Raw genomic sequence first — 15,187 nt, 5'->3', positions numbered from 1 at the left:
CTTTTAAGTCCTCATTTGGACTAATCTTCCAGAGTCCTTAAACATTAAACAATTTATAATACGATCACATTTTGACATAACACACTGTTACAAACAGACATAATACACGGGCATATTGACCAGATAAATACTCTTAACAGTCTAAAAAGATAAAGAATCAATCTATCTACCATAGTCCAGCCCGACTTTCCGATGTATTTGTTTGAATTTATATATTGAAAGGTTTCTGGTTTGCTCAGATAAATTATTACATTTCTTTATTGCTCTAAATCTAAATGTTATTTTGCCTATTTTCTTTTCTGTCTGGATAATATATAGATGGTGCACAAACTAATCCTAGTATTTACTGAATGTCTGTCTCTTACTAACTGAATACTGTTGTGAAGAAAGTTTGGCTGTTTTAAATGGTGTATATTATGAAATAAAATAAGCGTTTTTTACAACTTTTTTTTCAATTATCTTGTTGATTGATGAGCATTTTCTTGTTTGCTTATACCGCTCCTTGAGTGCTGTCTTAGTGCCACCGTCGGTTTGTGGTGGTAAATAGATGGCTACGAAAAATATACAGTGTGATCTACAGCTTATCTTGAGGTACTCTACCTCAGGCGTGCAATACACCAAGACTAATTTAATATTAGACATCGCGCACCACCTGTTATTTGCAAGTAGACACACACCCCCACCCCTCGTCTTACCGGATGTAGCTGTTCTGTCCTGATGATGTATATCATCCGTGTTGTCGTTCAGCCACAACTCTGTGACACACAAGATATTACAGTTTTTATTGTCCCGTTGGTAAGATAGTCTTGAACGGAGCTCATCCAGTTTATTCTCCAGTGATTGCACGTTGGCCAATAGAACGGATGGTAGGGTTACCCACTCGATGAATTCTCATATAAGCACCCTGATCTGCGCCCCCTGTATTTTCAGCCATTTCTTTAACGCCTGCAAAGTTGGGCTAATATTTCAATGCACCTGATTATCTCTTGGGGATCCAAAGGGCCAGGCAACCCTTGGGTTCTCATTCGAAGCGTTAACCACAGCGCATTATAGTCCTGCCTGTCTAATTGCAGCCTTAATGTGTGTCGTTTTTAACAGATTCCCACAGAGGTATTTTTTTGCATGGCACATTTACCTTAACTATGGAAACTTGGGAGGGAACTCAGAAAAAATGTTGGCTCGAAGCTGTTCCACAAAACCTCAGTGGAAATCGGTGCTAAAACAGCTAACAGTAAGTGTACCTTTTTGTATTTGTCAAATTCTTTAAATTATATTTGAGTGTTCAAGGTTTTCAAAACTGTATTGCAATCAAGGATCAATTGTTTTTGGATACAATTTACTCCAGTCAATTGTTTAAAGCTTTGATCAATTCCCCTCAGGTAATCCAAGAGGGATTCAATGACTCCAATCAATCAATGTAATGCATTGGAGTCGGGCAGACTGGGATCAGAAATAGGCCCTGGCATTTAACACATCGGACCATTTTCTTTCCTCTGCCCCCATTATTAGCCAGACAATTATCATTTTGCAGTAAAAACCTAAATTAGACAGGCCCACTGGCCTAAAACATTTTATTAAACTGAACAAAAATATAAATGCAATATGCAACCATTTAAGATTTATAAGGAAAGTCAACTGAAATAAATTCCTTAGGTCCAAAGCTATGGATTTCACATGACTGGGAATAAAGAAATGCATCTGTTAGTCACAGATACCTTCCCTTTTTTAAGTAGCGGCGTGGATAAGAAATCCAGTATCTGCTGTGACCACCATTTGCCTCATATCTCCTTCACATAGAGTTGACCCTGATGTTGATTGTGGCCTGTGGAATGTTTTCCCACTCCTTCAATGGCTGTGCAAAGTTGCTGGATATTGGAGGGAACTGAAACACGCTGTTGTACCCTTCATTCCAGAGTATCCCAAACATGCTCAATGGGTGGCAACATGTCTGGTGAGTATGCAGGCCATTTTCAGCTTCCAGGAATTGTGTACAGAAATCTGATGAGCTTCCCTGAGCTGGTTTCTGACAGTTTGTGCGAACCCACAGTTGGATCAGCTGTCCGGTGGCTGGTCTCAGACAATCCCGGATGTGAAGAAGCTGGATGTGGAATTCCTGGACTGGCGTGGTTACACGTGATCTGCGGTTGTGAGGCCGGTTGGACGTACTGACAAATTATCTAAAACGACGTTGGAGGCGGCTTATGGTAGTGAAATTAACAAATTCTCTGGCAACCGTTCTGCTGGACATTCCTGCAGTCAGCATGTCAATCGCATGCTCCCTCGAGACATCTGTGGCATTTTGTTGTGTGACAAAACTGTGCATTTTAGAGTGGCCTTTTATTGACCCCAGCACAAGGTGCACATGTGTAATACTCATGCTGTTTAATCAGCTTCTTGATATGCCACACCTGCCAGGTGGATGCAATATCTTGGGAAAGGTGAAATGCTCAATAACAGGGATATAAAACAAATTTGTGCACAACATTTGAGAGAAGTAAGCCTTTTTGGCTTATGGGAAATGTCTGGGATCTTTTATTTCAGCTCATGAAACATGTTGTTTATATTTTTGTTGAGTATAGATAGACAAGCATTCTTTCCATATTACAGCCCCAAAATAAAATTATACTACTCATCTGACCAAAAATAGGGTTGATTTGAGAGTGGATATACCTCCAGCTCCATCCCTCAGCTTTACAGCTAAACAAGTTGTGGTGCTGCGGTTCATTTAGCTGAGAAAGAAATGCAGGAATACAAAAATGTAACGTTTTTTTAAAAATTATATATATTTTTTAACGTAAGACATCACTACATGTATATTTTTATGAAAAAAAAACATAAAATAGCATTAAAAGTAAAAATATATATTTTTTTTTTAAATCACAAGAATTGACTTTCAAAAGTTAAAGTTCCTAAAAAAATATATATAAAAAAAACAAGGATAAAAAGCCAGGGGTTACAGTTGTATAAACTTATGGAAGGGTTGTAAGAACACCGTGTTTTTTTGTTGTCGTTATTGACAAAAATAAATATTTGAAATATGTCCCTAAATGCAACATATTTTTACTTGGAAATCCAAGATCTGTTATGAAATTCAGGATTGTGGCTATCTACTCAAGAACATCTGACGTCATTTCCCCACACAGACACAAAGTCGTCTTTTCAGTCGGCTGGAAGTCCTCTCTTCCTCTAGCGCCATTATGGGTCGCATGCATGCTCCAGGGTAAGCTTTATTTTCTACGTACTAAAGTGTTTTTCTAAATGACATGTATTTACCATTTATACAATGGGAATATATTGTGTACACATGACATCCACATTGAAACGTCGAAATTTCCCCAGTTCCAAATAATTGATTTGAACAAGCTACCCAGCAATAAGCTAGTTGCCGCTAGCTAATGTTAGTTAGCCAACAAACTTCACTGCTTTCATAATCATGTCGGATGTGAAGTCGACAAGCTAAAGGATCCACAACGCAATTTTTATCACTGGTTTATAAATTAGTTAGTCAGGCCTACGCCCTGGTTACATTTTTTTTTGTCATATTGTCTAAAATAGAGCCATTGGTTAGTTAGTATTTGACAGATTTAGCTATCTCGCTATTGCCACGTCAGTTGGTTCATTTATTTTGTAGCCAATGAATTGCACCGCACTCAACTTTTTTGCAACTTTTTTTATAGTCACAGTTTACTTATACATTTAATATAATTATTGTTGCAGAAAGGGCTTGTCCCAGTCGGCGTTGCCGTACAGGCGAAGTGTCCCCACTGTAAGTATAACGGTTCATCAATATTGTTGGGTCAATATTGGTCTGCTGTTTACTATACCAGTGGATGTAGGCAACTAGTGTCTACTATCTACATAAGACGGGTAAGTAAGAAGGTGACTGGACACCTACCTGTTGCAGTCCAATTTAATCAGATTTGAACTTGGCGATACTTTCTGAATTCTCGCCATCTGATCTCTCTTCGATCTCTTCTCATAGATCAAGGTGGGTGTATTCATTCGTGGCACACCGTAGCATAACGTTTTACAATGGAAACCGTTTACTCCAATTGCTTTGAAACATGACTTAAAAGGGTTTTAGTTCTGTTTCGTGGCAGTTAATTATTTTGAAGCAGGGCAGCAGAGCGATGCAGATTAACCTCAACTACTGTTTAAGAACATAACGGAACTCAACCGCTTTTATGTCAAGTTGCAAAGTGTTTTCTGTGACAACGTTTCGCTATGGTGTGTCACAAATGAGTCCAACCCAAAGTACTGCATGTCACAGTGCTGCTTGGATTATGAGTCGTTACCTACTCCTCTTGATCAAACAAGATGATATTTGGGAAAGACGATGGCAGTATGGTTTTGGGGGGGGGGGGGGGGGCAGCAGGTAGTCTAGCGGTTAAGTGTTAGGCCAGAAACCGAAAGGTTGCTGGTTGGAATCTCTGACCCGACTAGGTGAAAGATCTGTCATTGTGCCCTTGAGCAAGGCACTTAACTCGAATTGCTTTTGTAAGTCACTCTGGATAAGCCCATCTGCTAAATTACTCAAATGTAATTTGTGCATGGTGCAAAAAAATAAATGAAATTACTGCCTGACTGCCTGGTTATCATGGGCGGCTAGCCACAGGAGTTTAAGCCACTTTCCAAAACTAGAATGAAGTATCGACAAGTTAAGTTGGGTTGAAATGCTTCTGTATTTGGTGAGTATGTAGCCAACAGCAATATGTAACCGTGTGTGCGAACACCACATACCTGGTTAGTGTGGCTAGGTGTTACTGTTGTCATTTCCTGATCTGCTCGCTGGACACTGACTCCAAATGGATATGAAAAGGTTCCTCAGTCCCGGGGGTTATTCAATAGTCGCACATTGTTGCAAAATGCTTTAGAACAGTGCAACAAAAAGCGGCAAATAAAGTATAAAAAATATGCCTAGTTCTTTTAAAAAAACGCAGCATTCCAACTGTTAGCTAGGTAGCTAATGCTAAAGCGGCCTGCCCATTGTATTCCAAGACTCCTACGGCAGCTTTTCATCCCAACAATATGCGTCACACTTTGGATTCCATTGGCCTGCTTTAGCATTAGCTTGGAGATGGAAAGCTGTTTTTTATGAATAAACTAAATGTATTTTGCTACATTTGATTTGCCTCTTTGAGTTGACGCATAATCGGGAATAGCCTTTTCCGACTCAAGTCCTGGATTGAGGAACATTTTCCTATCCGTTTTGAGTTTGGGTTGTGTGAGGTGATCATCGGGCCGTAATACTCTTATGGTCTTCTCTTCCAGTGGCTGAAGCTGGCCTCTGATGATGTCAAGGAACAGATCTTCAAGCTAGCCAAAAAGGGATTGACCCCCTCTCAGATTGGTAAGGTTAAGTACTCCACAGTGTAATAGGAATTAACACATAAGTAGAGCTGTCATTGATTTTTGTATTGATATTATCAATCTGGTTTAATTCAAGGAGAACACCTCCAGCACAGAATTACATAATGTCTAACTGGGCTCTTGGAGACAGGTGATTTATATTCTAATTAGATTGTACAAAATGTTCTCTAAACATTTACGTTCAAGTCATTTAGCAGACGCTCTTATCCTGAGCAACTTATAGTAAGAACACTGGAAATTATGCATACAGAAAGGGGAAATGTATAAATATGCTAAGCATTGTGTTAATCACTCTTAAAGCTGCAGTATGTAACTTTTTGGGGGACATGACCAAATTCATATAGAAATAAGTTACAGATCTGTCATTGAAAGCAAGTCTTAAGAAGCAGTAGATTGGTTCCAAGTGCGCAATTTCTATTCAGAGTCCTTTGGTTTTGTAAATTGGCTTCAAACCGCTGAAAATACAATATTTTTCGTAATGGAAAATATATTTCACAGCGATTTCGATGGTACAATGATTCTCAACACTATACTTGCTTATATTGTCACAATATATTGTTTCTACATAGTGGGTCTTTAACTGAATATCAGCTAGGCTGGTTATCTGTAGAGAATTGTCATATTAACTCAGCTTTGTCTGTTGTATAGAGTTATTATCTATAGACTCAGCCCCCAGGTACTATTATTATTTGACTTATATTAGAGATGTCTACCAATACAGCACCAGAGACTCTTAATATATTCAAGAGTATCTAAAAACCTTTTTATATACCTGCGCTGTTGAGTGGAACAAATGATCACATCAACTCAAAGCCCATGTTGACCATAACGTAGTTACAAATATATATATATATATATATATATATATATATATATATTTCTTTTTTACCTGTATTTAACTAGGCAAGTCAGTTAAGAACAAATTCTTATTTACAATGACGGCCAAACCCGGGCGACGCTGGGCCAACGTGCGCCGCGCTATGGGACTCATTAAAAGAAAACCGGTCTAATCCAGTTCTGGGACCACACTGGAAATACGTCAGACTTTTTTGTGATATCCCTGTCATGTTTTAAAAAATAATAATTAATTACTAGCAAATACACTGAACAAAAATATAAACGCAACAACTTACAATTCATATTACAGTCAATTTAAATAAACTCATTAGGTCCTTTTATATGGATTTCACTTAACTGGGAATATTCAGATATGCATCTGTTGGTCACAGATGCCTGGATCAGAAAACCAGTCTCCGTCACATAGTTGATCGGGATGTTGATTCTGGCCTGTGGAATGTTGTAGCACTCTTCTTCAATGGATCTACGAAGGTGCTGGATATTGGCGGGAACTACAACATGCCATCGTACATGTCGATCCAGGGCATCCCACACATGCTCAATGTTTGACATGTCAGGTGAGTGCAGGAATGGGACATTTTCAACTTCCAGGAATTGTGTACAGATCCTTGCGACATGAGGCCATGTATTATCGTGCTGAACTGAAGTGGTGGCGGGGGATGAATGGCACGACAATGGGCCTCAGGATCTCATCGCGGTATCGCTGCGTTCAAATTGCCGTCGATAAAATACAATTATGTTCGTTGTCCATAGCACATGCCTGCCCATACCATAACCCCACCACCACCATGGGGCACTCTGTTCAATCATTGACATCTGCAAACCACTCGCCCACATGACTCCATACACGCAGTCTGCCATCTTCCTGGTACAGTTGAAACGGGATTCGTCCATGAAGAGCACACTTCTCCCGCATGCCAGTGGCCATCGAAGGTGAGCATTTGTCCACTGAAGTCTGTTACGACGCCAAACTGCAGTCAGTGTGGATGACGAGCACACAGATAAGCTTCCTTGAGTCCGTTCCTGACGATTTGTAACTAAATTATTCAGTTGTGCAAAGCCACAATTTTATTAGCTTTCTGGGTGGCTGGTCTCATGATCCCACAAGTGAAGAAGCTGGATGTGAAGGTCTTTAGCTGGCATGGTTACATGTAGTCTCTGGTTGGATGTACTGCATAATTCTCTAAAATGATGTTGGAGGCAGCTTGTGGTAGAGAATTTATTATTCAATTCTCTGGCAGCAGCTCTGCAGTCAGCTTGCCAATTGCACACTACCTCAAAACTTGAGACATCTGTGGCATTGTGTTAACTGCACATTTTAGTGGCATTTTATTGTCCCCAGCACAAGGTGCACCTGTAATGATCATGCTGTTTAATCAGCATTGTGCACAAATTAATAATAATGGCATCTCATGAAACATGCATGTTGCGTTTTTATATTTTTGTTCAATATAAAATCTATCAATACTAAGTATTCATGTTAGTAAACAGCAAAAATGTTCCTCTAGCAGACAGTCCATGAATGAGAGCGATTAATATCTATTTGTTGTTAAGCTGGATTTTGGCTAGCTCCGGTGTCTGTCCGTTTCTTCATAGGCAGACGCCATTGTTATGCCAGACAGGCATCCAGCCTTGATATAGGTAATTTCTCTTGACTGTCCAGTTGACTCTGACCTTTCGTTCCTCCCCCTCTGTGTCCAGGTGTCATTTTAAGGGACTCCCACGGTGTGGCCCAGGTGCGCTTTGTCACCGGCAACAAGATTTTGAGGATCCTCAAGACCAAGGGCCTGGCCCCAGACCTCCCAGAGGACCTGTATCACCTCATCAAGAAGGCTGTGGCTGTCAGGAAGCATCTGGAGAGGAACCGAAAGGTGAGCAGGCTCACATAACATTTAAAAAAAGTGTCCTTCCTTGTAGGCTAATGGCTGCTCTTAATATGGCTTGATTTCACAGTAAGGTCTACACTTGTTGTATTTGAAAAAGTTTGATTTGATGGGTGAAATCTAGTCATGACCGATCAGTTTTTACTACAAGGGTTTGGAGGTTTCTTTTTACTTAAGCTGCATTGTATTCAGATAGCTGTCCCTTCAAGCCCTCAAGTCACTCCATCGATCTGATAGAAGTGAACGTTATGGGGTAGAAACTACTAGATGGTGCTCTTGCCTACCTCTATGGAAGAGAAAAGGGACACATTTTTGGGAATGAGCTACACAAGACATGTATCCAGATGTCAAGCAGGTTTTTGAAAGAACCAGAATGCATGTGTTGCGTTCATTACACACACAATTTCCACGATTTCCCCCATTACGAGTCTAATAAACAACCCAGGTTACTGTAATGTATTTTATACATTATTATTTCTCTGAACCAAATATTGTGTGCTGCACTAGCTAGCTACTCTAACATCCGATAGTCGACGTGACCCCCATCTCACAATTGGCAAAGTAGGCCAACCGATGTAAACATGTTTTTCTGTCACAAGATACTTTTGTTCATGTAGTGTATGTGGACACTTGCTTGTCAAATATCTAATTCCAAAATCATGAGCATTAATATGAAGTTGGTCACTAGAACATTCTGCCCTAGTTATTGGAACGTCGCTGCGGGGACTTGCTTCCATTCAGCCTCAAGCATTAGTAAGGTTGGGCACTGATGTTGGTCGATTGGGCGTTCCAATTCATCCCAAAGGTGTTTGATGGGGTTGAGGTCAGGGTTCTGTGCAGGACAGTAAAGTTCTTCCACACCAATCTCGACAAACCATTTCTGTATGGAACTCTCTTTGTGCACAGGGGCATTGTCATGCTGATACAGGAAAGGGCCTTCCCCAAATTGTTGCCACAAAGTTAGAAGCAAAGAATCATCTAGAATGTCATTGTATGCTGTAGCGTTAATATTTCCCTACACTGGAACTAAGGGGCCTAGCCCAAACCATGGAAAAACAGCCTCAGACCATTATTCCTCCTCCACCAAACTTTACAGTTGGCACTATACATTTGAGCAGGTAGGGTTCTCCTGGCATCCGCCAAACCCAGATTCATCCATCAAACTTCCAGATGGAGACGCGTGATTCATCACTCCAGGCAACGCTTTTCCACTGCTCCAGTGTCCAATGGCGGCGAGCTTTACACCACTTCAGCCAACTCTTGGCATTGCGCATGATCGTAGGCTTGTGTGCGGCTGCTCGACCATGGAAACGCATTATACGAAGCTCCCGATGAACCGTTATTGTGCTGCTGATGATTCCAGAGGCAGTTTGGAACTTGTTAGTGAGTGTTGCAACTGAGGACAGACGATTTTTGTGAGCTTACAGTCGACCGGGTAGCTCGAATAGGGCAAAAATGTTATGAACTAACTTGTTGGAAAGGTGGTATCCTATGATGGTGCCACGTTGAAAGTCACTGAGCTCTCCAGTAAGGCCAATTTACTGCCAATGTTTGTCTGTGGAGATTGCATGGCTGTGTGCTTAATTTTATACACCTGTCAGCAACGGTTGTGGCTGAATCCACTAAAATGAAAGGGTGTCCACATACTTTTGTGTGTGTGTTTCTAGATATATATAGATATATAGTATGTTGCTTACAGCCTATTTTGAGCCATATCATGGACTGCACACTCCCTTCTTGGCTGGGTGTTTTTGTACTGCATGTGGGGAGGAGTCATGTTCACACTCTTCAAGAATCGATTGTCAAGATTTTTGTTTCTAGATATGCTAATATCTGTACCGGTATTCTTTGCAGGACAAGGATGCCAAGTTCCGCCTGATCCTCACCGAGAGCAGGATCCACAGGCTGGCCCGTTACTATAAGACCAGGAGAGTAGTTGCTCCCAACTGGAAGTAGTATGTACCCAAAACCTCTGTCAGGGAAATGTTTTACCCCTGATAAATCACATTATATTACTGTATCAAGCCACTGTCTATGCCATTCATCCTGCACAATTCACAGTCCTGCTCTGTAAGAGATGAGATATATTTTGTGCCAGAGGAACTTTGGAGGTCAATTAGCAGAGTGGCTGCACTGTGTCAACTCTTCCAGTCACCTTCAAACAGTATTGTATAAACACTCCAACCAATGGTTTAGTTCCTGGGATTTCCAGTACTCTATTCATTTGATTCACATAGGCTTATTCAGACTGATCTGGGATCAGATATAAATTATTAGAAAGTGAGTAATTATTTAGGATTTTAAAGTAAAGCCTTGAAATGAAAGTGTGGTTTCCTGGATTAATGTTGGGTATTGAAATGCAAAGCAGTTATGTATTTTCCTCATGGTTGTTTTGTGTTAAACTTTTGGTTTATAAAAGTAGACTTGTGTTTTCCTATTTCTAATCATTTCCATCTTTCTGTTCTACAGTGAGTCGTCAACAGCTTCTGCTCTGGTGGCATAATCATCACGTTTTGGAGAAATAAAGAATTTGGATTCAAATATTAATTTGTCTTTATTTGAAGAGGAAATGTTTGAGAATAGTTTGTTTGGCTTTATGAAGCCCACCATTGAATAACACTTCGGCATGAAATGGATAGTGAAAGCTGTCTTTGTTATTGTGCGGTCTTCAATTTAAATTCACACTGACCGAAAGGGGTAAGCGGGAATTTACGGGCACTTTCAGTGCGTCACTAAAACAGAGGCAGTGTCTACAATGGGGTACTTGGGTGTAACTGACACTTACTTGGTCCAATCACATGTTTTTACGACACGACTTGTTTGTCCAATCACATCATGTTATGACGACACGACTTGTTTATAGTAGGGCAGTGTTGCAATCATTTGACATTCACTCTACTCTAGCTACAACAAGAACGACTGGAAATATGGCGCCACTAATCAACATTTGAGATTTTATATAAGTGGAAAGAAATACATTCTGGTGAAAATGAAGCCTTTTCGTATAGTACGACAACTGACGACGGAGAATAATCTATTTGTTTTGGACGAGGAATATCAGAATACGTGAGGATAATTCCTAGGATCATGGACATCGCTCAAGAAAAAATGGCATCAAGTGTTGATTTTAGGAAGGGTTCTCATCGAACTGCGATGGAGAGGTTTGGCGACGGGGGTATGGCGCTTCTACCGTGGACCAAGCACGTACTGACCGTACTGTGGGAACAACTACGGGTGTTGGTCCATGTCATTTACTACAGCTTCTTGGCAGGTAATTTGATGTAACAGAAACCTCCAGTGTTTATTTTGTATGTGTGGTTAATGTGGTCCTGGTCAGACTGCTAACTTGTGTTTTGTTACAGTACAACAGACCCAGTTTCTAAACCCTGCTGTACTATCGTTCGTAACAATATACCGGTGGCTTACGTTTTAGAACACGGACAGAATGTACTAGTGACGTTACAAAGTAACACATGCCGGATTTGGAACTACTGTTGCCATAATATTGTCATATTTTTGTTAATTGTTAAATCCATAGTCTGGTTTAATCAGGCAAAAAGAGGGCAAATTTTTTGTGAATTTATTGTGAGCCTAATCTTTTTGTTTTGTTCTTTTTAACAGTTTTCCAAATGTTCAGGTTTGAAGTTCACCTGAGAATCACCGATGAAACTGGTCAACACGTCCAGCACATGACCACGGCATCAAATCCAGCTGACTCCTTCCTCTTCTCCTCATTGTTTGACAGTGAAGAAAGTGTCATGCTTGCTGGCTCTAACCCCCTATCGAATTTCTGTGGGGACGTGGGTGATTCTTTCTCTGGGAATCCCCACGCAGGGTCCCTTCTGTCCAGCCTACGAGCTGAGGAGCTGTGCTGCGGATTGGTGGACGACTTCGTGTCCCGCGCCACAATGGATAGCGAAGATGGACTTTGCCTTGGACTCCACCCCAGCTGGAAACTTGGCTTTCCAGGTGACTGGAACCTGTTTATGAGCAGCACTGACAGCAGCTCCAGCTCAGATGAAATGTGTTGCAAGAACAAGGAGAAAGTGTTTGGCTTCAAACCCAAACATGACACCACTGAAGATGATATGGATCTTAACTGGGGAAAGGAGGCTGACCGAAACATGGGTGAGTTTGACAGCGAGGACAATAAAGCACTTTGGGAGTCCTTGTCCATCTCCAGCGACCCCTACAACCCTCTATCTTTCTCCGCCTGCATTTCAAGCTGCTCCAATATGGGGGAAGGAAAAAATGAAGATTGTGTTGGGAGCCGCCTCGAATGTAACTTATCCAGCAGGCCCGGAGAAGAACTTCAAGAGACCTGCGGTGGCGTGAACTTCTGGAGCAGCCGTTCAGATAGTGAAAGCAGCTGGGGCAGTTCTGAAGGTTCGTGCGCAGACCTGGACAAAGAGGAGAGTGAGAGGCTCTGGGAGCTCTTCACCAGCCCCACCGACCCATATAACCCCCTGTGCTTCACGGCATCTGTAGTCAGCTCAGTCCCTCACACAGACAAAACACTTACACACTTCCAGGAGGCTGAAGGGGCCTCAGTCATGACCTCATGTTCTTCTGACACAGAGAGGGAGAGTGTGGGCCATTCCTCTTCTGAGGATGATGAGGAGCAGCATCTATGGATGTCCCTCTCCCAAAACGACGACCTTTACCACCCTCTGAACTTCCGTGCCTGCTTCCAGAGATCCCCGAAAACCACAGAACCACCTGCCTTCAGCACTAAAGACCCACTTACTCCACATAGCTGCCCCACAGAGACACCACTCGGCCAGGCTAAGCAGAGGGGGACCAAAAAACCCCAAACAACCAGGCCCACAAAGCCTTGTCTACCCAAGAGACCGCGGAAGCAGCATTGCCACCCAGCTACTACACTGGTGCCCTGGAGGAGACCTGAAGCTAAAGTAACACAGGAAGACAAGGACATCCATCCTCTAAAAAAGGTTATTATAGTTCTCAGTGTTCTACATCCCTCAGTCTATAGTCCTAGTTCTAGTGTTACCACCTTAAACATGATGTACCACTATCACATCCTCCATATAAACATACACAACTAAACATGGGCTATTTATAGCTCAAACTTGACATATTAGCTAAACAATGAACACACAAGAAATCCAGTTCACACTACTTGAATATTAGGAACTGAATGGTAGAACCACTAATTTACTCAGAAAAACTTGGTATTAACAACCAATGTATGTGATTACTAATAGGTCATGTCACTTATAGTATTGTTTATGGTGAGGTCAGTCAATATGACACTTCTGCCTCATAAGCACTCACCCAAGCCCTTGTTTATGGTTGGTTAGCAACAACAGAGGTTGTCATGACTAACCCTGTCATGTGATACGAGTCAGCAGAGAGTTTATTTCCAGTTAATTGGTGTTGTGCGAGTCAGTCTGACACTCCAGTCAAATGCTCTTTTTAACACAACTGGATTAGAATATTTAAATGGAACTAAAGATGCCCATTCTGTTATATTCTTAACTACAATAATGTGCGATTGAAGAAGACCTTATCTGACTCTGACACCTGTTTTGTATGTTTTAGGTGCGGTTCTCACCTCTTGTTCAGGTCCACGTGATGCGTACCTGGCCCTTCGCTAGGCATGTGTCTCGCAAAGGACCCTGGGAGGAGCTAGCCCGAGACCGAGGCCGGTTCCGAAGGAGGATCCAGGAAGCAGAGCAGACCATTGACTACTGCTTCAGTCAGTCTCACAGAGAGAAGATCTGGGCCAATCTGCTTAGCATTTCAACATCAGCCACTCCTCTGGTCCAAGTGCTCCGAACATAAATGTTTCTCCATAATTTTCTATTAGACTTTTGACTGGTTGCAATGCAACACATGTTTTTAGGTCCATTAGAACAAAGGTGGTCCTAGGCCAATAGGATTTGGCATCAAATGTTACCCACACTGTACCTCAAAACACTCAAGTGACTGTTGCACTGATTTTATATTTATTATAGTTTTTAATCTTGTATGTAATGTACTTTTGTATGCCTTACTCATTGATCCAGCTATGTAATTTATTCATGCCCTATGGAGCTTGTTTTTATTGTGAATGTTTGAAGTGTTTGAATTGTATCAGTTTTGAAATATTCATGCTAATCCAAGTATGTGGTGTATTTAGAACTCTATTTATTATTATTATTAGCAGATGGTATTTGTGATCATACTGTAGTTAATAAATAAAACCTTTTTTCACACCATAATCATAATGGACTGTCTATATTCATCTTAACACATTCTGAATGTTCCTAAGCAGGTTATAGGAAGGATTCACCCACTTTGAATGCTATATAGATTCTGTGCATCTCTGAGCAGTGTAACGTTCAAAAGACTGAATCTTGACTTTAACACGATTAGGACTTTGGAAAAGACACAACTAAGCATCTGCTTTTACATGTCAGCTACGTGAAGAATCAGGATACATTCTGTTGGCGTGATTATTTTACTGGAAAGCTGTTGTAGTACCAGCACTGGGACTAGACTTGGATTCAAGTCATGTTTTTGATGACTTGTGACTCAACCATATTTCAACATTCTAGCTATAACAGCAAACGTTAGATACACGGCAAATTTCCCAGTGTTTAAAGTAAATGATTGGTTTGTGTAAAGCCTTATTTGCGTATTTCCCAGAGGACCTTGCCACAATTAAGTTGTATTTACCCCACCATGACTATGTGTTAGTGACAGAGACTTAGTTACATTCATTCACACATGTTCAGTCCTGTGCCATTCACCAAGTGAGATCCTAAGCAAATATGTTATTATTCAAATTAAATTCTTAAATGCAATGCAAGTAATGTGGCCTTATTTGAGAGCCTAGTTTTGCCTTTATACAGTGGCCTGAAACTGATGGTTTTCAGGTGTACAAGTTGCATTATGATGGCTTACAAAATGTGTAATTCCTATTGGAATCAGGCCCGAGGGGATATCCAATATGTTTGTTTTTATTCACCAGCAGCCTGGATTCAGGACCTCTGTGACTGCTGGGTTGGGAAGCAGTGACTGCCGGGTTGGGAAGCAGTGACTGCCGGGTTAAGCAGTGACTGCCGGGTTGT

The 15,187-nt window shown here is 41.2% G+C and overlaps 1 protein-coding gene across 2 annotated transcripts; it reads left to right on the top strand.

The window, feature by feature from the left end:
• The first annotated feature begins 3,110 nt into the window (after positions 1 to 3,110).
• LOC109897745 (40S ribosomal protein S13-like) lies at positions 3,111 to 14,335 on the top strand. Of its 2 annotated transcripts, XM_031833052.1 has the most exons (8): positions 3,119 to 3,220; positions 3,718 to 3,867; positions 5,272 to 5,350; positions 7,930 to 8,099; positions 9,966 to 10,066; positions 10,581 to 11,382; positions 11,733 to 13,063; positions 13,674 to 14,335. In XM_031833052.1, the coding sequence occupies exons 6-8, from the start codon at positions 11,199 to 11,201 to the stop codon at positions 13,914 to 13,916; spliced, it is 1,758 nt and encodes a 585-aa protein (XP_031688912.1). In that variant the 5' UTR covers positions 3,119 to 3,220; positions 3,718 to 3,867; positions 5,272 to 5,350; positions 7,930 to 8,099; positions 9,966 to 10,066; positions 10,581 to 11,198; the 3' UTR covers positions 13,917 to 14,335. The 2 variants fall into 2 exon arrangements, with proteins under 2 accessions (XP_020347878.1, XP_031688912.1); XM_020492289.2 differs by lacking the exons at positions 11,733 to 13,063; positions 13,674 to 14,335 and having other exon boundaries at positions 3,111 to 3,220; positions 3,718 to 3,766; positions 10,581 to 10,654.
• Positions 14,336 to 15,187: the final 852 nt, after the last annotated feature.

Source organism: Oncorhynchus kisutch, linkage group LG10, assembly GCF_002021735.2.
Source record: "Oncorhynchus kisutch isolate 150728-3 linkage group LG10, Okis_V2, whole genome shotgun sequence".
In the NCBI taxonomy this organism is placed as follows: Eukaryota; Metazoa; Chordata; class Actinopteri; order Salmoniformes; family Salmonidae; genus Oncorhynchus; species Oncorhynchus kisutch.
Note: the sequence above shows the minus strand (reverse complement) of the source record. Positions and strands in the feature narration are given on the sequence as shown.

What these genes read in the sequence shown, in the direction of transcription:
- LOC109897745 (XM_031833052.1), top strand. Translation starts at nt 11,199, where the DNA reads ATGGACATCGCTCAAGAAAAAATGGCATCAAGTGTTGATTTTAGGAAG. An exon ending in TTACTACAGCTTCTTGGCAG is followed by an intron (nt 11,383 to 11,732) that starts GTAATTTGATGT and finishes TCTTTTTAACAG; the next exon opens with TTTTCCAAATGTTCAGGTTT. An exon ending in ACATCCATCCTCTAAAAAAG is followed by an intron (nt 13,064 to 13,673) that starts GTTATTATAGTT and finishes TGTATGTTTTAG; the next exon opens with GTGCGGTTCTCACCTCTTGT.